Source organism: Rousettus aegyptiacus, unplaced genomic scaffold, assembly GCF_014176215.1.
Source record: "Rousettus aegyptiacus isolate mRouAeg1 unplaced genomic scaffold, mRouAeg1.p scaffold_m13_p_1, whole genome shotgun sequence".
NCBI lineage: Eukaryota > Metazoa > Chordata > Mammalia > Chiroptera > Pteropodidae > Rousettus > Rousettus aegyptiacus.
Window position 1 is genome coordinate 181250661 of NW_023416284.1, and position 22555 is coordinate 181273215.

Consider the following 22555-nt stretch of genomic DNA (forward strand, 5'->3'; position numbering starts at 1 on the left):
CTCATTTCAGAGCACAGTAACTTTGCCTAATTATCAGGAAACCTCCATGACTTACACCATTTCTGCCTTCTCTCTGAAACTAGAGGAGTCCTTCCTGAAATGTAAGTTGTAGACTGTAGTCTTAACCCGACAGCACAGAGCACTGAAACCCATCCTGCCGACGAGAAGCTGCCTCTCAAATGCCCCTCGCGCACCTTCTCCATCCTTTTTTTTTTTTCCTTCCATTTTTGGCTGAACCACTATTGAGTACACTGTCAAGTAACATTGCTTTTCCTTTTACATGCATTTAAGGAGGCATTGTGACACGAGAGAAAATTAAACCCCAAATTCATTTTTCCCCTCATGCTTAGAAATAAACACTTTGAGAGAAAGGATAACTCGGAGCATCTTGGTAGAATATGAGCTTCCAGGGGAAATTGGATGTTGGTGATTTTTGACGTTTTCACACAAACTCACGTTTGAAAAGGATGTGTTTCAGTACTTAATAATACATTTGTAGGGACAGCCCTGTCGGGCCCTGTCTGAGATTATGCGGCTGATGTCGTTGGATGATTATAGACACTCATCGCCTGCGATTTGGAGATGTTTTATCCCGACCAGCTGTATAACCCCAGACAGAGCAGGCGGGCAGACACCGCGACAGAGTCAGAGATGCCTGCCGTGAGGCGAGTTCAGGATGGCGAGTGTAGCAAACCGCTAGGAAGACGGTCCTTCCGGGGCCCGGCCTGTGACCCTTTCCAGACCCTTTGCTTCATGTCCACGTGAACACACGGCTGCGTTTCATTCTTCCCGCAGGAGGAGATGTACATCTTTATGGAGTACTGCGACGAGGGCACCCTGGAGGAGGTGTCCCGGCTGGGCCTGCAGGAACACGTCATCCGGCTGTACTCCAAGCAGATCGCCATCGCCATCAACGTCCTCCACGAGCACGGCATAGTCCACCGCGACATCAAAGGTAACCCCGCGCTCGCGAGCCGCCGCGCGCCCTCCTCTGCTTCACACGCGCCTCTCCGAAGGGCCCCGCGTGGAGCCGCCGCGTGCTGCACACGCCAAGGAGAGGCGCCTGCTCTGTCTTTCTGCCTCGGGCGAAGGTCATTCCCCGAGACAGCCGCCGTGCGCAGGCCACCGCGGCCGGCCTCGTGCGTTTACACAGCCGCGAGCAGAGCGCCCTTTTCCCCGGCCGAGAGCCTCGTGTTTGTGTGAATGTCATGAATCTATAAAGCGGCTGTGATCAGAGCCGCCAGTGTGGGCCACGATGCGCAGCTCTGCTTGGGGACGCAGGGACGGGCTTCTTTACCTGATCCCCCAGCGTGGGCTTCTGCTTACGACTGCCCTGTGCCCGCGATTGGTTCTAGTGCCTTTCCTTCTGGCGTGAGGGGGCTCACCATGCGTCCGCCTCAGAAGTGCCCCTCTTGCATTTGCCTGAGCCTCACCCTGGCTCTGACCTTTGTGTTTGGGTGCCTCGGGGATAAGTACAGCAACAAATTATTTGTGTCTCTGGCCTCAGAACGAAGCAATCCATTCCGTCGCATAGTCTGAGGCCTGCCCTAAACCCGTGCACCCCAGAACTGGCCCGGCTCCGGCCAGTCGTGGAGCTGCATGGCACGAGAACCTGCCGCGGTCTGGGAGTGCGACCGGGCCAGGCCCTCCGTGGCGGCCTCCCCGCGTCCCCAGCACGCGCAGCCTCGTTGCCGGCCTGCTCGTCCGCTGCCTTGCTCCGCTGTCGGCCGTCATTCTGGGCATTCGCCTGATTGGCTCACTGTGCGTTTCCAGTTCTTCCGCCACAAACACCGTACTCAGTCCTCTGCCCACTGTCACGAAATGGCACCTTCGTGTCGTTGGCCACGGCCTTACAAGGCATCCCTCGGAGTCCTTGAATCGAGTCCACTCACTGTGCTCTTGTGCAGCGCGGCCGAGGACGTGCACCCGTGGACCAGCTCCCGGCACTGGAGCCGGCCCGGACTCTGCGCCGTGCGCTGCACCCCCACAGGCGCGCTCGGCCACGAGGGTCAGCTCTGAGCTTCCGCTCACCTGCGGCTGCTCATCTTTCTCGAGCGGCTCTGCGTCGCTTGCGGAAGGAGGTTCCTTGGGCACGTGATGCCGGAGACGTGTGGCTCAGTGGCAGTGATGCTGTCCTGCAGCAGAGGGCAGGCGGCCTGGGAGAGAGCGGTACCCCAGGTCCCTGCAGACACAAGGCGGGGTGGCTGTTGCCTGTCGAAGTAGGAGGCAGTTGCAGAACCCCCCGTTTGGTCACCGTCTAAAACCGCGCAGCGGTGGCCTCAGATGTGACTAAGCAGTGTGTGTGCCGGCTCCTGGCCACGTGCCGCTCCCTGTTGCGGGAGCTGCTCATGGCATACAGCTCTGTTTCGGGGACTGCCACCACAAGCATTCGTGTTTAAGTATCTGTGTGGGTTTCTAATGTTAGAATTTATGCAGGTATTTCAGTTTAGAAATTATGGGTCACAGCTGTCTGCACTGATATTAAAATTCTGTTAACATTTACAAAAAGCTTGAAATCTTCCTATGATTACACGTGGTTAATAAAGTTTCATGAACCTCGATATTATTTACTTTGTAGTTCAGGTTCCTGTGTAAACTTTAAGGTGGCCACATTGTGTTTCAGAGGCTAACGACTGCTTGCTTCTTGTCAGGTGCCAATATCTTCCTTACCTCATCTGGGCTGATCAAGCTGGGAGATTTTGGATGCTCAGTGAAGCTTAAAAACAACGCACAGACCATGCCCGGGGAAGTGAACAGCACCCTGGGGACGGCAGGTGGGGCCCGGCTTGCTCTCTCTCTGCGCCTGGGCACTGAGCCTCCTGCCAGCCCTGCCGCCCGCACTGGCTGGGAGGGCAGGGCGTGTGACCACACGGGGACCATGTCCACACCCGTCAGCCTGGGAAACCAACTCCCCTTAAAGTCAAAGGAGTGAGGAGGGGCCTTTTCCTCCCAGAAGAACTCCAGGCTCTTCTCACCGGTTTGTTAACATTATTCTAGTGGAAGGAGCGTTACGCTTAAGTGGCGACCACCTGCTTTGATCCTCAGCATCATAAACCTTTGTATCCTCCTTTGCAGGTTACATTTTGTATTTTTATTATGAATACAATTTGTCTGAAGAGTCTCTCACTTTCAAAAATTGTCATTCAGAAGATAATTTGGCCCCTAAAATGCCCTTTCAAGAAATTGATTTGCAACGTTTTCAGTCAGCGATATTCCTATTATGTAATTCGGAGGACCCCCCCCCCCCCCCGCGCATTGCTCGTTTGTTTTGTGTGGTGTGTTATGTGGTGCTGTGTTGCTAACCCGTACCTGCCGGTGTATCTGTGACTTTTAAAGCTTACATGGCTCCAGAAGTCATCACTCGAGCGAAAGGAGAAGGCCACGGGCGTGCGGCCGACATCTGGAGCCTGGGGTGCGTCGTCATAGAGATGGTGACCGGCAAGGTGAGCAGAGCCCGTACGTGGAGGAGAAGCTTCAAGAGGTCGCCTTACGTTAACAGGGCAGTCACTGTGGTCTTATTATCATGAATACTGGGGATACGTTTTCTGCTAAATAGAGGACATAACCAGAGATGAAAAGTGACCTGTCACAAGATACAGTAAGGTTAAGGTGACAGACTAGGAACCAAATATTTATAAGAGATATGACTCAGAGGACTTTTACAAATTAATAAAAACATAAAGCTTGAATTAAAACACAGAGAAACAAGCAGCTACAAGAAAAATGAAGCTGAAACTTAGTCCACACACACACTGGCGCATGAAGGCACGTGTTAACTTTATTCATAATTGCTCAAACTTCGAAGTGTCCAGGGCACCCTTCAGTCGTAACTGGGCCAGCCGCGGTGGTCTGTGCAATGGAACGTCATGCAGCAGTGAAAAGAAATGCACTGTCTAGCCAGGGGACGGCGGAGGGGGCGGGCCTTAAACGCACACTGCTGCGCGAAGGCAGCCAGTCCGAAAAGGCCGCACTGCGCGATTACAGGTGCATGGCCTTCCGGGCGAGGCCTCGCTCTTGGCGCGGTGAAAGACCAGTGATCACCGGGGACTGTGGGGGCGGGCGGGGTGACTCTTCTGTGATGTCACATCTGAAAACTCCGAAAGTGGTGTCCTCGCGAAGATACAGCTGACGAGCAGTTATGAAATGTATAAAGGCACTGCGTGTAGCATCATTTTAAAGCAAAATGTTTGAAATCTATTAAGTATTTTTCATAGGAAATGAAGTTAACATACAGTTACACCTTGCAGCTACTGAGAAAGACCATGTAGGTGCTGAGTAAATGCTCGCTGATAATATTTCCGTTAGCGCTGACGCGGAAAGATGCCCGCGTTGCTTATCGTCTCATTCAAGCCATACGTCAGAGAAGAAAACACCTCCGTAACTGAACAGTGGTGCACACGTTACAATGCCGCACAAACTTAGCTCCTCCTCCCACGAATTTTATTTTTCCTGTGATAACAAAATAAGTTCTGCAGTAATAGCATTTGATGCTCGTTATGCAAGAAGGTAGCATTTAATAACTTCTCTATAAGATAGATAACTGTTGAATTTTATGTTGTAGTGACACTTCCATATCTTTTTGTATGTTACATATTTTATTTGCACGATGATGGTGGATAATGCTGGACTAAATAGAACATCTGAATGGGGTAGGCAGGCCTTGCTGACTACATGACTGTGTAAAGAAAGGTTTCTGGCCCAATGTCACACTCTTTTTTTCACATTTTCAGAGGCCGCTTTTCTGTTAAAATAGGAGAATTGAATAGTTGTGACAGAGACCAGCCATGTGGCCACAGCCTAAAATATTTACTATTTGACTGTAAGGAAAAGTTAGCAGGCTCCTGATACGTGTAACTATTGAGATGCCAAAAAAGAGACTGGGAAATTGCATTTTTTTACAGCCACGTAGTGTTAAAACCTGATTTTTTTTCTCTTTGTAGAGGCCTTGGCATGAATATGAACACAACTTTCAGATTATGTATAAAGTGGGAATGGGGCATAAGCCGCCCATCCCTGAGAGATTAAGCCCAGAAGGAAAGGACTTCCTTTGTCACTGCCTTGAAAGTGAGCCCAGGATGAGGTGGACGGCCAGCCAGCTCCTCGACCACTCCTTTGTCAAGGTTTGGCAGACTGCTGTGCAGTTTCCTCCATGTCTGAATGTTTGGGTCCTGTCTGCATCTGTCACTTTAAAGATGTTGGGAAACTTAAATATGGGACATCTGCGTCCGTATCTGAGATGGAGGGGAGCCGAGTGTGCCACGTCAGGGAGAGCCATGTGTGTTTTTTTTCTGGAAGATATTTGTTGAGGTCGTCCCGCGTGGCCTGCCTTGGCGATGTCCGCGAGGTGCCTCGCGACCGGTGGGCCTGGAGGAGAGCGGGTCCCCCTTTGTGAGTGGAGGCTGCCGCCCTCAGGGCAGGGGTGGCTCACCGCTATGCAGGGAGCAGGCCAGGGCCCTAACGAGCAAGCATCATGGGAAGCTGTGGTCGCGGTACGTGTGCCGTGTCATGGGGTCACTGGGAAGAGGTGCTTCGCGCTGCCGGGCAGCTCCAGATACTGCTTTATCTAGAATGGGGTGTGTCAGCCAGGTCCGGAGTGTGGGCGGGGCACGGCAGACCGGGTGGGGCGTGGGAAGGCCCACTGCGGAGGGGAGAAGTGGTCAGGGCATTGCGGGCAGATGCGAGTGGAGCACAGCACGTGACGGGTGCGACAGGGGAGGCTGGGGAGGTGAGCAGGACCCCCCGAAGGGGCTCGCTTTCTGGGGAGCGTGGCGCGGCTGCGCGGTGTTTTGGCGCCGACGCTCTGGAGGCAGGAGGGCGTAAGGAAGCTGCGAGACCGCACGGGCCGGGGGCGGGGGGCCGGGGGGCTGGGGCGAGTCGTCAGCGATGCGCAGGAGTGAGGTGGCTGTGCGGAGCCCCCGACCCCGACGGCACGTGAAGGGTGACTGGAGTGGAGAGGTCTGGGATGGCTCCGCAGTGTCCGGCCTGGGTCCCTAGGTTATAGGAACCCCGTCACCACGATCGGTGAAGACGCCGGCCGGTCGAGGTGGGGCCCGGAGATGATGGCGACTCTTTGGCGACGAGTGTGAGATGTCTCTGGAGCAGCTGCTCGGGGATTTGAGATGGGCGTCTGGATGTTTCGGGCCGGCGCCGAGGGAGGCCTGGGGCGGGACGTAGCTTCGGGAGGCAGGGGTGCTGCCAGGAGAGGATTTAGAGGGTGAGTGGGAGAAACCGCAGGGGTGGGTGCTGCGGGAGCGCGTGCCGATGGGCGAGGGACGGCGGGTGGGTGCGACATCGCTCCTGGGGCCTGACGTCAGGCAGCCAGCGACCTGCTGTGGAGGCATCAGGGGCTCATGACTAAGTGAACGTGTATTTTTTCATTGTAAAGCACATAAAAATGCTGTCCGTGGCCAGGTCGCCGAGCAGTCGGCCGGCACGGACGGTGTCTGTCGCAGACACGGCGCTGGGACGGGCAGGGCGCGCCGATGGGGCTCCCCGGGGAGACTCGGGCGCCGTGCGAGGGCTTCAGCTGTCCCGCCTTCCCCACAGGTTTGCACAGACGAGGAGTGAAGGTGGTCGGCCTGCGGCCTCGGAGCGCGTGTCCTTGGAACCCCCAAATCACTACTGTATGTAACATTTACGTGAAGACTGTGCCGAGAGGCGGTGTGAGCTCTCCAACCTTCCAAGACTGAAGACTGCACAGGTGACGAGTGTCACTTCTCCTGCTGCTCCCATTGGTTCGACCTGGCACAGGCCTTCCCAAGTGACAGTGTCCACGAGGTAAAGAAGCTGCATGTTAAGTGCCATTACTACTGTACACGGACCGTCGCCTCTGTCACCGCCCTGTCTCCGTGACTGAGAACTATGACATCAGTGTGGTGTTTTCGACCTTACTAGGTTCAGAAGCAGTTGTAGTTACCGGCGTCCTGGGCCTTGTCGCTGACCTCCTGTCTGTCGCGTGCACTGACTGTGAAACTGTTCCTTTCGTTGTTGTTGTTGGCAAGCCGCAGGTTTGTTTTGCAAAAGGCTGATTGATAAAATTTAAGAAAAAGGTTCTTTTTTCAATAAATGGTTTATTTTAGGAAAGCACAGTCACATTGCCTTTTAATGGAATCAGCTCAGAGCCAGCGGGGTCCGTTCGCACGTCTGTGTCCTCCGCAGAAGAGCCACAGGCCCGCGGGTGCTGCAGATGGGCGTGGGCTCGGCACGTCCTTCGGGGAGAAACACCGCTGAGCACACGAGACGGCCCGCGGAAGTGGTTTTACATCAACCAGCAGGTTTATAACACGTGCAGGTGTGAGCCTGCTGACCACATGCTGGGGGCTCAGTTTATTCAGACACCAAGATGTGCTAGGTCAGTACGGATACCACTGAATAATCTCTTGGCAAGAAAGCGGCTTTTCAGGATGTAACTATGCCAGCAGTTAGTTTTCTAAAATAGCCTAAATTATGTGTCATTGGCGGTGGTCTTTAATTTTTTTGCTATTAAATTTTCACAAGGTCGGTTTGTTTACCTCATCAGCTCCTTCCCTGCACGTAGCGGCCGACTGGGCGAGTAATTCCTCGGTGGGTTCTGTGCTCACCTTCCCTCCCGCACGGCGGCTCCGCTTGCGGAGAAATTACTGTCCAGGGGACGTCAGCATTTGATACAAGCACAGCATTTTTTAAAGTTTCCGTTTTTTAAAATAGCCCTTGAGGTGAAGTTTATATAATATTTGAAGCAGATTGCGCCACAATTTTTAGCATAGCTGCGAAGGTGTACAGCCATCTTCACAACCTATCTCAGAACATTTCCCTCACGCCCCCCAAAAATCTCATGTGTGTCTGTGGTCACCCACAGCCTCAGGTGACCACTAAGCCGCACCCGGTCTCCCCGGAGTCACCTGCCCCGGACGCCTCACGTGAACAGACTTGGACAACACGTGGTCTGGCTGCGCGTGCTCTGCGCAGCGCTAACGAGGTTCATCTGCGCCGTGGCGGCGTCCGCGCTGCTCGGTGCCGCGCGCCGCCCTGGGTGTCCGGCGTGCCGCGAGTTTCCTTCATGTTTTAGTACCACTTTTTGGGTATTATGAATAATGCTGCTCTGAACATGACAAGTCTGTGCGTGAACACGTTCTCGGTTCCCTTGGGAATAGAACCTGTTGAAGGTCCATGCTCAATATTTAAGAACCTGCCAAACCGCTGACGTCTGCGGGCAGCAGGAGCCCCTGCTTCTCCAGGTCCCGCCACCCCTGCTGCTGCCCTGGGCATGGCCCTTCCCGCGCCTGAGGGGGTGCTGTCTTGGCGAGGTTTCGGTCTGTGCCCCTGTGAGCTGCTGCTGCTGCTACTGCTGGGCTTGCTGGCCTGTCCTTCATCTTCGGTGAGATGTCTGTTTGGATCTTTTGCCCATTTTTTAAATTGCGCTACTTATTATCGAGTTGTGAGAGGATTTCATATGTTCTGGACACAAGTCTTTTACTGTGTACGTGACCTGGAAGTATTTTATTCTCCCAGTCTGTGTCTCGTCTTCTCACTTAGCAGTGTCTTTGGAAGTACAGGAGTTTGTTGCACGTGCTCTTGATGTCGTATCTAAGGAATTATTACTGGACCCGTCATGAAAATTTATACCTGTGTTTTCCTCTAAGAGTTTCACAGTTTCAGCTCTGTCACCATTGTTAATTTCTGTGTGTAGTGTCAGACGGGATGTTCTGCACTTGGAGCAGCTCGTTCCCCAACATCAGGTGTGGGTGGACCGGACAGGAAGTGGACGCGGGGCAGCCTGTCCACCACGGCCTCCCCGTCGTCCACAGGGGCCTGTGTGCTGTGCTTCTGGCCTCAGGTGCTTGCTTTCTGGGATGACACCGTCTGGCAGGGCCAGGCCTTCCGTGGGCCTGCGACCCGGCCCCATGGGTGCCTGAAGCCTGCGCCACCCCGCACTGCTCCTCCACTCTGGCTGTGCCCTCCACCCCTTTCCTCCCTTGTCATTCCAACACACGCGTAGAATGGCCCCTGACACTGCTGGCGACCGTTCATAATTTCCTAGAATGTTAGCAAAGGTCTGGCTAGAACTGGCGTGTGGACAATAAGATGAGAAAGTGCAGTTCGTGTAATGGAATTCATTTCGGAAACCCTCACTTTGTGTTCAAACTGCTGACTTCTTACAGTTCAACAGACACAGATGCCAGAAGCTTCAAAAACACCTACGCACTCCAGCTTGCGGAACGAGACTGTGACTTTGTCTGAATGAATTCGTTAAAGGCAGCACTGCCTGAGTCTCGGTGGGAAGCCTTTCTCACGCAGCCCTAGAGGACATTTTCTGGGCACGGAAGAGATCTGAGTCAGCGCCTAGTAGATGCGTTCCAGCACCTTGTTACGGGGCGCGGCTGCGGGCCGGGGGTGCCCGCTCTGGGACCACTTATCCCTGATGGGGGGCAGACTTCGCTGTTCCCAGTAAGATTTCGAACTTCAAAGTGTTGACTGGATTTTATTTTGGCCTAATTCTGCTTAAGAAAGGTTCGTATTTTTTGCTTTAGGAAAGGGAATCAAAAGAAGACAGTGGGAATTAGTTACTAAAGCCTGAGTCAGCGTGCTCTCGGTCGGTCTCCTCTGGGTGCCTGCAGTAACTGGGCACTGCTGGAGGTGGCCCAGGGTCCCCATCCCTGCCCCCGGAGAGGGGACACTCAGGACATGTGCCCTAACTGTTCTGGTGAAATTTCTGTATTCTGTTCTTTCTGATCAGAGCAATGGTCATTTCAAATAGCGGAGTATCGTAAACAGGGAGCAGTGGCTGCACGTGCTGTGAATGGTGGCGAATGTCACGGGCCACAGGAAACAGGGACATGTTCCCTCCCTTCCTCTCCTCTGCCCTCCTGCTGTACATCCAGTGCTTGGAGACGTCTGGGCGCTTGGTTTTCATTTGCATTTGTTGGGAATTCTGGAAAAGCTGGGATGCCAGCCAGGGTTGCGGAGGGCGCGACGTGCCCTGTGTGTCACAGAGCTCCGGGGCCACTCGCTCACGGCGGCGGGGGGTGGGTGGGCGGGCGCCGTGCTGGCTGGGGCTGGGGGTGCCTGGGCCCTCAGCCTTCCCTGCGCGATCATTTTGGAGGGTGGAGGGACTGGACCTGGAGGGGTCGCTTGCCTGACCCTTATGTTAGCGTGTTCTTCGAGGACAGTTGAGCCTCATTCATAAAAGTGTTTTAAAATATTTTTCAATTAAACGTCCGGAGACATTTTCAGGAAGCTGCCCTGCTACGCTGCAGCCAGTTCCGTGTTCGTCCCCGCGGCCACCGCGTTTTCCGGTGGGCGGGAGACGCTCCAGACCGGAGCGTGCGGGCAGCTCTGCCGCCGGCCTGGGACGGCCTGCCGGCCCCAGCGGGTTCTTCGGCTGAAAGTGGCCCGGCCTTGACTCGGGACGGGGCCTCTTGCCGCTTCAGCGCGTCCCTCCCACAGCCGGTTCTAGGAGCCGCGGACGTTAAGATCCGGGCGCCGGGAGGCGGGGCCGCCAGCTGGGGCCGCCCAGGGGCGTTTCCCCGGGGCCCGCCCTGCTGCCCCTGCTCGCCCGCGCAGCAGCGGGCCTCTGACCTCCGACCTCCGACCTCCGACCTCCGGCGTCCGGAGTCCGAGCCGCTCCGGCTGGAGGAAGAGCGCGTATCGGAGCGAGAGCCGGACTCGGGAATCGAGCGGGCGGCCCGGGTCTGCGGCCCCTGTGGCCCTGCCGCGTGCGCCCAGGACTGAGAGGCGGGGCCGGGAGGCGAGGCCACCGCTGTGTCACCGGGGTGTCACCGGGCGTGCTGCGTGCAGGCCTCCCCGTTCCACTCCGCAGGCGACGTAAGCGCTACTTCCCGAGGCATGTGGCGGGTAGGCCCGTTCCCGCGGGACGGCCTGTCGCAGGGACACTGAGGCACTCTGGCTCTTGCTCGAGGCCCTGGGGGAGGCCGGGAGGTGCACGGCCACCCGCGGACCCAGGCAGCAGAGCCGGGCCCGTCTCGTTCCATGGCCCCTCAGACCCAGTGGCCGGACGCAGTGGTCCCGCAGGGGCCGGCTGCGCCCAGAGCGCCACTCAGCGTCCGCAGTCGTGGGAAGAGCCTGGCGGCCTCGTCAGGGGAGGCGGGAACCAGCCTCCTGTCGCGGCCTCGGGCCAGCATCCCGCTGCCACCGCCCTCCCCACTTCCGTCCCTGTGTGCACGTCCGAAAGCCCCTGGGAAGCTGAGTCTGTCTTGCTTGGGGACCAGCCAGACCACCGTCCCCCCTACCGGCTGAGCAGCCAGAGGCTGCCGGGGCCTCTCTTTTGTCTGTCACATCTACTACTATGTTAGGGCCGGGCGATTATTAACTGCCGTAGGGTTTGCGTCTAAATCTTCACGTCCACTTGTGGCTGTGTCAGAACACTGCTTCTTTTTAAACATCACTAGCTCCTTTTACTAGGTTTGACGTGCATTTATTTAGCGGTCAAAAGATGGTCCAGCACTGCTGCGTGAGCCTGTGCAAGATGCGATCTCTAAAAAGGCACACGAGGTGACAGACTCACGAAGGGCGCTCGGCCGTCCCCCGAGGTGGGTCACGTTACCGTGGCGGTCTCGGGTCAGTCCGCACTCCCCAGGCTTCCGGCTGCCTCCCCTGTGCTTCGTGCTGTTTAATAGAGTCGCTTTGCAGCTCGGTCCCTAGAGGAAGCGCATTAGACTCCCTGCCCGAGGACGCCAGGTGTCCAGGGCGGCCCTGCATCACCGACCCACACCAGCTGCCCCTCTGGTGGCAGCAGGGCTGGCTGAGCCATGGGGCAGAGGTGCCAGGGGTGCGTGGGCAGCTCCAGCCTGTGGTGCCTCTGCGGCCTGAACCAGGCTCCGGGGTTCAGGGGGCCTGATGCGTCACTGCTGTCATGGTGACCAGCAAAACTGGGTTCCCACACTCCTAGCAAGATGTGTGTCTGTGCGAGGGCCAAGCAGCCAGTGAAGCTCAGGCTCCCCGCCCCCCCGCCCCCCCAGCAGCCCGCATCCTCTCGTTTTCTAAGGCAGCTTTCAGGAAGGGTGCCGTCGGCTCCTGCCCGGGAGGAGAGTTTTGTCCGCCTTTGTCCTCCGACCTGGACCCGAAGCAGCGGGGTGTGGGGCTGTGCGTGCGTTTCTGCTGCTTTCTCACCTTCTCCGTCGGGCCCAGAGCCAGGCGGAGGGTCCAGAGGTGTTATTAGAACCGAGACCGCCACCATTTTGAATGGGAGGATGACAGAGAAATGACACGTTTGGACACTTCACTAATTTCTGAGCATTTTGGGGAAGTAGCTACGTGGAGGCCACTTTCTAACCTTCCATCCCTCATTCGCTGAGTGCTTTACGATTCCCAGAATGCGCTCACAGGTGCTGCCTCGTTCACCCTTGGAACCACCCACGAGGTAGGTGTCATCATCCCTGTTTCACAGATGGGGACGCTGGGTGTCCAGAGGCAGGTGGCTCGGCCAGGGTGTGGGCACGCAGCAGCTGCAGAGGTCGGGGAGGCGCACGTGCAGCCCGGGGTGTGGCCGGCCTGCAGGACGGTGCCGCCTGTGCCCCCCACACCCCGTGCCCGCGAATTCCTGTCCCGCATGCTCTGTCTTTGGAACGAGCACACGGCCTTAACACGGGGTGTCAACTCCGCCCTCAGGGACGCTGGTCAGTGTCCACTCAGGCCCGGCCTCACCCATGCTCCCGCAGCGCTCTGCAGGTTTGGATCGGTGACGCGTGACTGTCCCGTACTGAAGCAGAGAGAGCTCCACGTGTCACCTGGGCGTCTCTCGTTCGGTTGCACCTGGCGAACACTCGGTGACAGTGCGAACCTGAGAACCGGATTCTGAATAGGCTGCGCCTTTGCGATTCGGCCACCTGTACGGAGCGGTGTGTCCCTTGCATGACCAGCAGCACCGGCCGGGGCTGGGCACGCGTGGAACGGGGAGAAGCCCTCTCCTCGGCAGCGTTCATGCTTGTAAACGCCCGCGAGGCCGCGTGCCATCGCGTCGCGGCCGGAGGGCACAGAGCCGGGTCCCTGACTCCTGCAAAAGTACGGCTCCTCGGTCTTGCTTTGCGTTTGGCGGCTGTTGCCGGCAGCCGTTTGAAGAAGTCTGGCACGTGGACCCATCCGTAACGAGTGGGACGTAGGTGGCCTCGGAGTCTGGGCTCCGGGAGGGAGACAGAGCCGCGGGCTCTTTGTTCCGGTGTCTGCTGCGGCCCGAGCCCGCGCAGAGCGTGACCTGGGCTCTGCGTGGCGTTTTTGTAGTGTGAGCCTACGTTGTGTTGGGGACCCAGCTGCTGCTTGCTGCTGGGACGAGAACAGAGGGTGCAGTCAGCTCCGATCCCCGCAGCGAGCCCGGCCTTCCTTTTCACCTCGACTGAGGGCCTCGCTTCTCCGGGCCTTGGGCCAGGCCCACTCCCCTGCGTGAGGCGGGGAGCCCCAGAGCAGCCTCAGCGTGCCACAGTGTCATGCGGATGCATGCGGCTAGTCTCCCAGCACCCGCCGTCTTCCTTAAACGCACACGGGCTCCTGCATCGCGTCTGCCGCCAGGAGTGGTCATCGGGGTGCGTTCAGCGCCGCCAGGCCGAGTCCCCCCCTCCAGCCCCCTCCCCCAGAGACCAGTCCGATCACCAGGGTCCAGAACACCAGATGCACGGCGGAGGGCGGCACGGAAGGACGGCGCAGGCTGTGTGGACGCACACCAGGAGCCGAGCACTTTAATTCTGTTCTGGAGGCATCGTTTAGCCGTTTCCCCACAGCGCCTCTCACGCCCTCCCTGGCAGGTGGGGTTACAGGCAGCAGCACCAGAGGGTGGGAGGGAACGGCCCCCCTCGTTCCCCACGCCTGCCCGCCCTCCCCTGGCGCCCCCGCCGCCTTCCGCCGCCAGTCGTTCTCACTTCCGCGTGAGCTTGCACACACGCCCGTGCGCGCGCGCACGCGGCAGGAGAGCACGTGGGGAAACACATTTGAGCTCATCTTCCTCTCCGTCCAGCGTCCGTGCCCGACTCCCGGCTCCCAGCAGGCCTCGCCCAGCCATGTCGCTGCGTCCCGGCAAGGATGGCAGGCAGTGTCCACCGGGTCCCCAAGGTCCCCTTCGGATGGGAACGTGTCCTGAGTCAGTCACTCTGTTTCTGTTTGCTGTCGGTGTCGCCATAGGCGGAGCCCTTGTCGATTTCTGTCACGCCAATCATCCATCGGACACCCATGGAAGCTGCGGAAACAGGGAGGACGGGGCGTTAGAGGGGCGAGGCCGACGGGGGCCCTGAGACGGCCCGTCCCGAGAGCTGGACAGCCCCTGCCTCACGGGCGGCCACGAGCACGTGCGTCGGGTCTCACGGGACTGCGTGACAGTCACAGAGCAGGGCTGTTCTGTGGCCCAGCTCCGGTCCTCCGACACGTCAGCCGCGGGCGCGGCTTACAGACTTCCCGTGTGATCCCGGAGGCGAAGAGGGGTCTTTGGGACTGCGTGGCGGGGACTCACGTTAATGAAGGGCACGCCAGGCCCCTGGAGGAGGCCCGCCCGCGTCGCTGCTGGGGCGAGGACCGGGGCAGCGAGAGGCGCCGCCTCTTCCCGGCGCTGACCTGGCACAGACACGGGGACCCGCAGGGAGCGGCCCACGGGGTCAGCGCCCCGGGACGGCAGACTCGGCGAGCGGCCTGGGCGCGGGGACCGCGTCTTAGTCACCGGGTGGCCCGGCAGCGGCCCGCTCATACTGTCGTAATTCACACGCGAGAGCAGACAGGTGTGCCGCGCCGGCCCTGGTCGGGACGGTCAGGGGGAGCCGGCTGGGAAGCGCGAGTCCAGCGGCCGGGCAGACCGCGGCCTGGGGCCAGCTGTGGAGAGGCTGACGGGAGCCCCTGCCCCAGCACGAGAACCTCTGTGCACGGGCGACGGGCACATGTCGTAGGGGACGCCGCGGGGTGACGGGCACGCGTCTCGGGGGACACAGGGCCGCTGACACACTCCATTGCCCCAAGAGGCCTTGTGAGGACGAGAGAGACATGAAGATGAGGCCTTGGTTTCCCTCGGACTCCGGAAGCACAGTGTCCCCCGTTCGGAGGGCAAGAGGCAAGCGCGGTGACCCCGGCTGCCCCACTTCAGAAGCAGGCGTCAGTGTCAGGGAGGGTTGTAGGGGAAGCGACGGTCCACGAGACGGCCGAGCTGCTGCGCAGCTCCACCGAGGTGGCAGGGGGCCCAGGACGGGCGCGGTCACAGTGTGCGCCCGCCGTCCTGCGGCTGTTCGCCCTGCTGCCCGCAGGCCGCGCCGCTCTTCAGGAACGGCCCGGCCGCGAGCAGACGCATCCCCACTGGGGCCGGAGCCCTCCCCCGTCGAGGGCACCTTGCTGCGTGCGCCCCCCCAGCCTCTGGCTCCCCACTTACCCACGAAGAGGACGAGGACGAAGCTGGCCAGCGTCAGGGAAGAGCCGCTGCTGACCATGCTGACCAGGAACCGGACGAAAGGGCAGAGCAGCAGCGATGCCCAGAACAGCCAGTTCAGGAGCGCCCAGGGCCGCCGCGGGGGCACCATGGGCGTCCCCGGGAAGGTGCCCGTCCTGCAGTACTGCTCCTGGAAGGCGTCCTGGGGACGGAGAGGCGGCCTGAGTGCCCGTCCTCGCGGACCGGGCAGCTCAGAGCTCAGGGTCCTGCAGGCACCCGGGGCTGTGCCACTGCCACATCTGGCTCTCCCTCCCTGCGGTGACATGGAGAGGCAGGGCCACCGCACCTCTGCCACCAAGTCCTGGGGCGCAAGCCAGCCCGCTCCGGCCTCGTCTGACTGGGCAGGTGAGCGGCCCGAGGCCCAGGTCCAGGGGGCTGGGACGGCCAGTCAGGCCGTCCACACAGGTCAGGGGGACGAGGGAGGCGCCGCCCTGAGCCAGGCCCCCGCCCCAGGGTGTCGGCTCGGGTTGTCGTCTGACGGCCCCCCGAAGCTAAATTCCGTCTGTGCTCGTCCAGGTCTAACTGCCCGGCGTGTGTGCGTCCTGAGGCTGTGCAGGACGTTCACGCCCAGACCCCTGCGGGGCGGGGGTGGCAGACACCGCCTTCTGCGTTCACTCACAGCCCTGGGAGTGTCCCCATTTCTCACCGGCAGCCACCCCGAAAACACCCTGCGGGGTGGCCGCGCCAGGCAGGCCTGCTTGCAACCCGTCTCAGCCTACGAGCGCCTGCTTCTCAGAGGGCAGGAGTCTTCCGGAAAGCAAGCTTCGAGAGGCTTAAAGTGCTGGGTGCTTTCCTTTAACACGAGGCTGAAACGTCTAGAGTACATCCTGCTGCTTTTCCAACCAGGGTGTACAGAATGACGTGCCGCTCCGACCGCTTGGTGTCGTGATTAAAGTCACAGAACGAGCCATTTCGGAAGCGATCGCCCCTTCCCTGGGAGCTCGGGAGCTCTGTCTGTGTTCGCCCCTAGATGGTTTGGCCTCAACACACACAGCGGGTCAGAAGGAAGTGTTTACCGGGCCGTGGGACCAGGGCGCAGGTGTGCCTTCCTCCCCAGGTGGAAGCTAAACCTTCCTCCTCCTGTGAGATCCAGCAGCCTGGGCAGGAATAATTAGCCCTTCTCTGCCCTGCGACTGTCTTGGAGGACAGAAACCAATGAAAGATAAGGCCCTGCTCCGAGGAAGGAACGAGAGAGCTGACTGCAGACGAGAGTCGGGGGCCGCTGCAGATCAAAGCCAGCGGCGGCGGGCCTTGCGGGGTTCTTCCTGCTCACGCCCGGGATTGTTTTGAGACCAGACAACCCAGTTGTGGACTCAGAAGCCAGCAAGATCATGAGCATCGCTAGGGAATGTTTTGCCGCAAGAGCAGAGACAGGAAACTAGATCGGGGCTGTTGGGGCCATGACTGCCTTTTCTGTCCACTACACCTATGCAATAGTTACTTTCTCTCTGTGAAACCCCCTTTACAAATACTTTGCAACGCTCTTCTCCCTGTTGCCACGTGGAGCGTCAGGCCTGGTTAATAACGGGTACGCGGTCCTGTCTGGGGGACAAGACTCTCGCCACCGCTGCCAGCTCCCAAGGGTCCCGCAAGACACCCACAGCCACAACCCGAGATGGCCCCTCAACCCCCAGAGCCGCCGCTGCACTGACCTTCTCCTGGTACAGCTTGTGCAGCCAGGCCGCACACTTGTCCCCGTCTTCGGGGACTTCTTCCAGAGGGATCCGCCTGCAATGTAGAGAAAGCGGCTAGCAGGAGGAGGTGGAGGAGGAGGCCAGCGCCGGGCACGCGGATGTGGCTGCAGAGCCCCGGCCATCCTCCAGCTCCTGGATCTCGAGGAGGCGACTCGTATCCAGGGGCGAAGGCCACATGCATACGGCGGGTATGGGCCGGACGCCGTTGTGGCCCATGAAGGAATGGCCAAGAGGACGTGTTGGCCTCTGCGGTGGCGGGCAGCACTGCCTCAGTTTCCACAGGAGCCAGTCCAAGCTGCACAGAAGCTCAGTGTAGGCGATGACATTCTAGAACTTTCTCAGCTAGGACTTACTGCCAATGCAAGGTACTTCCCTTCAGATGACTCCCCTGGCCTCTTGGGCAGTGCTGAGGCCGACTTTCTGCAAAGGTTTTGCCCAATAAGACATGGATCTTGGGGGACAAGTGTCCCCTCCCCGATGGAGAAACCAGGGCATCCTCCCCAGGTTCGGAGGCTTGGACACTTTGCCCACCGGTGCTGGGTCAGTGATCCCAGGGCAGCTGGGGTGGGGTGTAACGTGAAAATGTTCTGTCGTTTGTAATGGGCAAGAGACGAGGGGTGTGTGTGGACAGGCCTGAGCAGCCCTGCCCCGAGGCCACCAGCAGGCACCAGCTTCAGGGGCGAACTGGTCTGACTGGCTGCTTCCCCCCGGCCCCTACCTGCGCTCCGGCGGTGGCGTTACCTGCCCTGTGGCCTCGTCCTCACATAACCTCGCACGCTGACCTGCTCGGCTTTCCCCAAACCCCGCGGGCACAACTGGCCACAGAGTGGCGCTCCTGCCAGCCGTGGAAGGAACTCGGGGACAAAACCTCACCTTCCTGACTTCTCTGGCACTTACAAGTGACAGAGGCCTCCTTGGGGAAGGCGGGTGCTTTTCCGGCCCGCGCAGGCTGGCATGGGAGCGATAAGGCAGACTGTGGACTGACTGCCGCGTTAGCCAAGGAAACAGTAACCATCGCGAGGCCCTTTTCCTCCTTTTAAGGGGTAACCGGAGTCCTGAGGTAGAAAGCTATTTAACTCAGGCTGTCACTCCACCAACAGACCTCTCCAGGAAGGGTGAGCTTTTCGACAGCCTGCCAGTGGCGATCGGCCACTGGATTTTCCTGTGCCATCTCGTAACCTGGTCTCTGTGACATCTTTTAAAAAAATAATCGGAATGTTACAGGACGCGCAGCCAGTTCGCCAGCTGTGGGCATTTCGGACCCCTGGGTTAGCCTTCAGGGAAAGCAGCCTAGCGCGTAAACCAGCGGTGCCTCCCCGAGCCCGGTCGCGAGGCATTTCGACGCGCGAGGCCCGTCGCCGTGCTGTCTCCCGCGTCTCTCCCTCGTTCCCCACTGATCTGGACGACAAGTCAGATGGCGCAGTCTCTGCGGCACCGAACAGGTGAAGAGAACTGGCTGGTTCGTCTAAGACTTTGTGACGCATTTTCAATAAAACCATAACAACAGCGAGAAACGTCTGTGTGTGTTTGCCTGCGGCAGACACGTACGTCCTCCAAGAAAAGGGGACGTTGAACAGTCCCTTCGCACTCGGTCTCAAAACGACTGTAAAACCTGTGTCCAACCTGAGCTCTCGGACCAGAGCCAGCTGGCCGGGGGACCAGGAAGTGGCCGACAGGGACGGAGTCCCCTGTGTACGAGGGCGGCGCGTGTCTGCCGTTCACGTCGTGAACGCAGCCTGTGACCTAGTCCAGTTCACTGCAGGCCGCACGCGAGGCAGCGTTACACGGACTCCCCGGGGGGAGGGCCGTGGGTCCCCTGGGAGCGACTGCGGACAGACGCTCGCCTCTCGGGAATGGAGACGCAGCCAGCTTACCTGACGTAGAGATCTGCGTGGTATTTCTTTCCATTTAGGACACCCAGCAGTGTTGGATTTTCATTGTTTCTGAAATTGAGTGTACAGTCATATACAGCTGAAACTATAAAAGAATAAAACAAATACAAAGCAGTATATAGAGCGTGAACCCAGTTTTGTTCCGTAGATAACACACATTGGAAAACAACAAAGCGCTAGCTGGTGGCTGCTTCGTGCTTTTCCATGCTGTCCAGATGCTCCGCATTGAACACGCGTCACATCTCGTAGCCGGAAAAGCACGCCGCGGCTCAGCAATGGAAAACAGACCGCGCCTGAGGCCAGCGCGCTTCCGAGCAGACTGCAGTGTAACCCTAGACGCGTGACAGCAAACGCCAGTATTTAAAAAGGATTCACAGTCAGACAGATCCACTGACACTATCGAAGGGTGTGTCTGAGCCGTGGCAGCAGGACCGTGCTACGTGCGTTTTTTCCCCTAGAAAAATAGGACAGCTGTGCACTAGAGTGCGTACGGGATTGAACCACAGTCGCCTGAAACATGGCTGAGAAGCAAATAAGAATCTGTGATTTTCATGCCCCGGGGTGAGCAACGCCACAGGAGACCCCTCGCCGTCCACAGGGCACCATCCGAGCAGGCCAGGGAGGAGCGGGGAGCCTCGTGGGTGCGGAGGAGACTCGAGGGCCAGGCCAGGGAGCCAGGCCGCGTGGACGGGGTGTTGGGGTGCCGTCTCCCTCTCGTACCGTGCCCAGCCTGGCACCGGCATGCTGTGGGGAAGGCTGCTCAGCCCTCCACCCCTGTGGCCACGAGGGGCGGGGCGCGGGGCTTTGGGAGGAGGGTTGGCTGTGTCGCATTTCTAAACTGATGGGACAAAGGATTGAAGAGGAGACAGGAAGTCATGGCGAGAGACCGGAAACAGCTGTTGATACTTTCTTATCTCACGTGCGGTCACTCAGGGCTCCGAGCTTTGCCACAGATGGCAAAGTCAGAGCTCATCTCGGGAGGCAGCTGGTGCCAACAGGTGGGCAAAAAAATGCCAAACAAAACGACAGCCCAGGTCGACCTGGATGCCCCCGGGCCCACAGCCTTGCAGCACGGTGCCAGGCAGTGGAGAGCAGTGTTGGCCTAGTGTGTGCGTGTGCGTGAGCATGTGTGTGTGCTCGCGTGTGCAGGCAGCGGCCAGGGGCCTGGACCCCGGCTCACCAGCTGTGCATGAGTCACCCTTGTCCCCAGATCCCCTCCCAGTCCCTAGCCGGCTGGGGAAGCGGTGCCAAGGGCAGAGCTCCGCGCGGCAGGGGTGGGGCGGGGGCTTCGCGGGGCCCGGCTCTCCCTTACCCACGTCCCGCAAGCCCCTCACGGTGATGGCGAAGCCTTTCGTGCGAGGCAGCAGGTGGTGCTTGAGGCTGGGCAGCCCCTTGGCTTGGGCCACCTGCATGCTGACCTGGTGCTTCTTCTCCGTGAACCGAGTGCCCTCGCAGTGAATCAGGAACTGCAGGGGACAGGGCGGCAGCCACACGGCCCTGCGGTCACACGGGGTCCCGGCCACATGCCGCCCCCACCCCCACGCCTAGCCGCACGGCCCTGTGGGCACACAGGGTCCCGGCCGCACCCTGCCTCCACCCCCACCCCCATCGTACACTTTGGTCACGAATGGTCCCACAGGAGCCTTTGGGCATGGTCAGAGGGGGCATGGCCTGGCAGTGGCAGCTGACCCCCGGGTAGCCCAGAGGCCAGTGTTCCTCTGCTCATGGCTCCGGGCAAGACCTCTGGTGTGTGCGTGTGTGTGCGTGTGCACGCATGGGCATACATGTGCGTGTGAGATGAGCATCCTGTGTTTGTATGTGTGCACGTGTGTATGTGCATGTGTGTGACAAGCACCCTGAGTGTGCGTGTGTGTGCATCTGCATGCGAGAGGAGCACCCTGAGCGTGTACGTGTGCACGCGTGTGTATGTGCATGTGTGAGAGCATCCCGAGCGTGCGTGCGCGTGCCGGCGTGGCGAGGTCAGCGGGCAGGAAGGACCGGGGCCGTGAGCGCCGCGGGGCGCGCGGGCGGGCGGGCGCGGGGGCCTCACGTACGAAGTACTTCTCGGGGTAGTCCCGGAGGCGCAGCAGGCCCCTCGCCACCGTCTTGCGGTCATGCTCCCACTTGCGCGTGCAGAAGACCATCTCCGTGAAGTACCACATCCAGCCGATGATGGGGACGTAGGCCAGCTCCTTCTTGGCCAGGACCTTGGAGCCCTGCAACAGAGGAGGGGCCCGGGGTGTCCGTGACGGGGTAATGGGCCTCCCTGGTGGCTGACGGAGATCTCGCTAGAAGAGGAGGAGTGAGCGTCCGCTCCAAAGGCCTGAGGGGACAGCCCGGGACTCAGCGAGTCAGGGTGCCGCGGACTCGGAGCCTCCCCGCCGGCCACCTGGAGGTCAGGGTGCTGCCCCACGCGGGGTGAGGAGGAAGGGGCCCGGCTCCGTGGGGGAGCGCGGGTGTCTGGGCAGGCACCAAGGACAAGAAATCCGGGGTCACGGATGGCCATCAGCCAAGGGACTCCAGTTGGTCACCGTGGCTTTGGCTCGCGGAGCCCGTCGTGCAGCGGTGACAGCAGTCACACGCTTCCTGTGCCTCACTCAGCCCTCGCCCGACCCGCTGGCTCTGCAGGGCTGCCGCTGCCCTTGCGCGGGCCGGGAAACGCGCCCCAGGCGTCTCTGGGTCCCGTGGCCGGGAAATAATGGCGGAGCCGTGAGTTAGAATCAGATTACCAGGTCACGCCGGGAGCCGTCACCCTGTCCCTTTGCCAGCTCCTCTCTGCGGCCAGAGCGGTGCTGGTCACCTGCCCGAGGCTGGCTCCAGACCCCAGGATCTGGCCCACCACCAGGGCCCCCTGGGCTGCAGGGCACGGACCCCTAACCAGCCTGCCCGACTACAGGGCTGCCGCCACCAGGGGGCAGGAGACATGCAGAAGCACCGTTTCATCCAAGTGGATGTGGCCTCCGCACCTTTCCCCCTTAACTTTGGAATTAGCTAAGATGCGCCTTGAAATAGCCGTCATCGGTCAGCGGCACAGACGACTGAGGTGCTGACGCGGACAGTCCGGGCGGCCTTCGCTGAGCTCCCGGTGACCCGTGTCTGGTTATGGTCCTCAACCTGCAGGGCCCTCTCTCCTCTCTCCCCGTGCCTTCCGGGACAGCCATGAAGCTCCAGCTCGGCAGAGGGACCACGGGCCGTGTCCCCAACCTGCCACGCAGACCTGAGCAGGCGGTACCCAGCCACCCTCTCCCTTTACCTTAAAAAACCACGACCGTCCCCGGGGCGGGGAGGAGAAGCACAGATGTGTTTGATTTCGTGCGTCCACGTATTTCGTTTTTCGCACAAATCCAACATGCAAATTCTCTCACAGAGAACAGAGCATGAAGTCCCGCGGGTCAGAAAACTCGCCACGTGTGGGGCGGGGGCTTCCATGCACCAGGCGCGGGCTACACACTTTGTATAAATCCTATTCGATTCTAAACCAAGAAGAATAGCCCATGTTACAGGTGGTCACACTGAGGCTCAGAGATGTTAAGTAACTGGCCTGGCGCCGCACAGCTACCAGCTGGGGAAGCTCAGGAATT

The 22555-nt window shown here is 59.5% G+C and overlaps 2 protein-coding genes across 10 annotated transcripts in view; one reads left to right on the forward strand and one right to left on the reverse strand.

Moving 5' to 3' along the window:
• MAP3K4 (mitogen-activated protein kinase kinase kinase 4) overlaps positions 1-7088 on the forward strand; it is an 84343-nt gene extending 77255 nt beyond the window's left edge. For 6 of the 9 annotated variants that reach the window (XM_036223440.1, XM_036223441.1, XM_016152742.2 and 3 more), the window contains 5 exons: positions 796-955; positions 2652-2774; positions 3337-3443; positions 4941-5120; positions 6547-7050. In XM_036223440.1, coding sequence (XP_036079333.1) covers positions 796-955; positions 2652-2774; positions 3337-3443; positions 4941-5120; positions 6547-6567 — 591 coding nt within the window. In that variant the 3' untranslated portion in view covers positions 6568-7050. Of the gene's footprint in view, positions 1-10; positions 102-795; positions 956-2651; positions 2775-3336; positions 3444-4940; positions 5121-6546 lie in introns of those variants that run through there. The other 3 variants (XM_036223439.1, XM_036223453.1, XM_036223455.1) reach the window with 3 other exon arrangements.
• A 6719-nt stretch (positions 7089-13807) lies between these two features.
• The window catches only part of AGPAT4 (1-acylglycerol-3-phosphate O-acyltransferase 4), an 87719-nt gene continuing 78971 nt past the window's right edge, over positions 13808-22555 (reverse strand). The window contains exons 4-9 of the mRNA XM_016152745.2: positions 21029-21190; positions 20287-20440; positions 18957-19059; positions 17041-17116; positions 15332-15530; positions 13808-14161 (exon numbers count right to left, since the gene is read on the reverse strand). Of these exons, the coding sequence (XP_016008231.2) occupies positions 14067-14161; positions 15332-15530; positions 17041-17116; positions 18957-19059; positions 20287-20440; positions 21029-21190 (789 nt within the window). The 3' untranslated portion in view covers positions 13808-14066. The remainder of the gene's footprint in view (positions 14162-15331; positions 15531-17040; positions 17117-18956; positions 19060-20286; positions 20441-21028; positions 21191-22555) is intronic.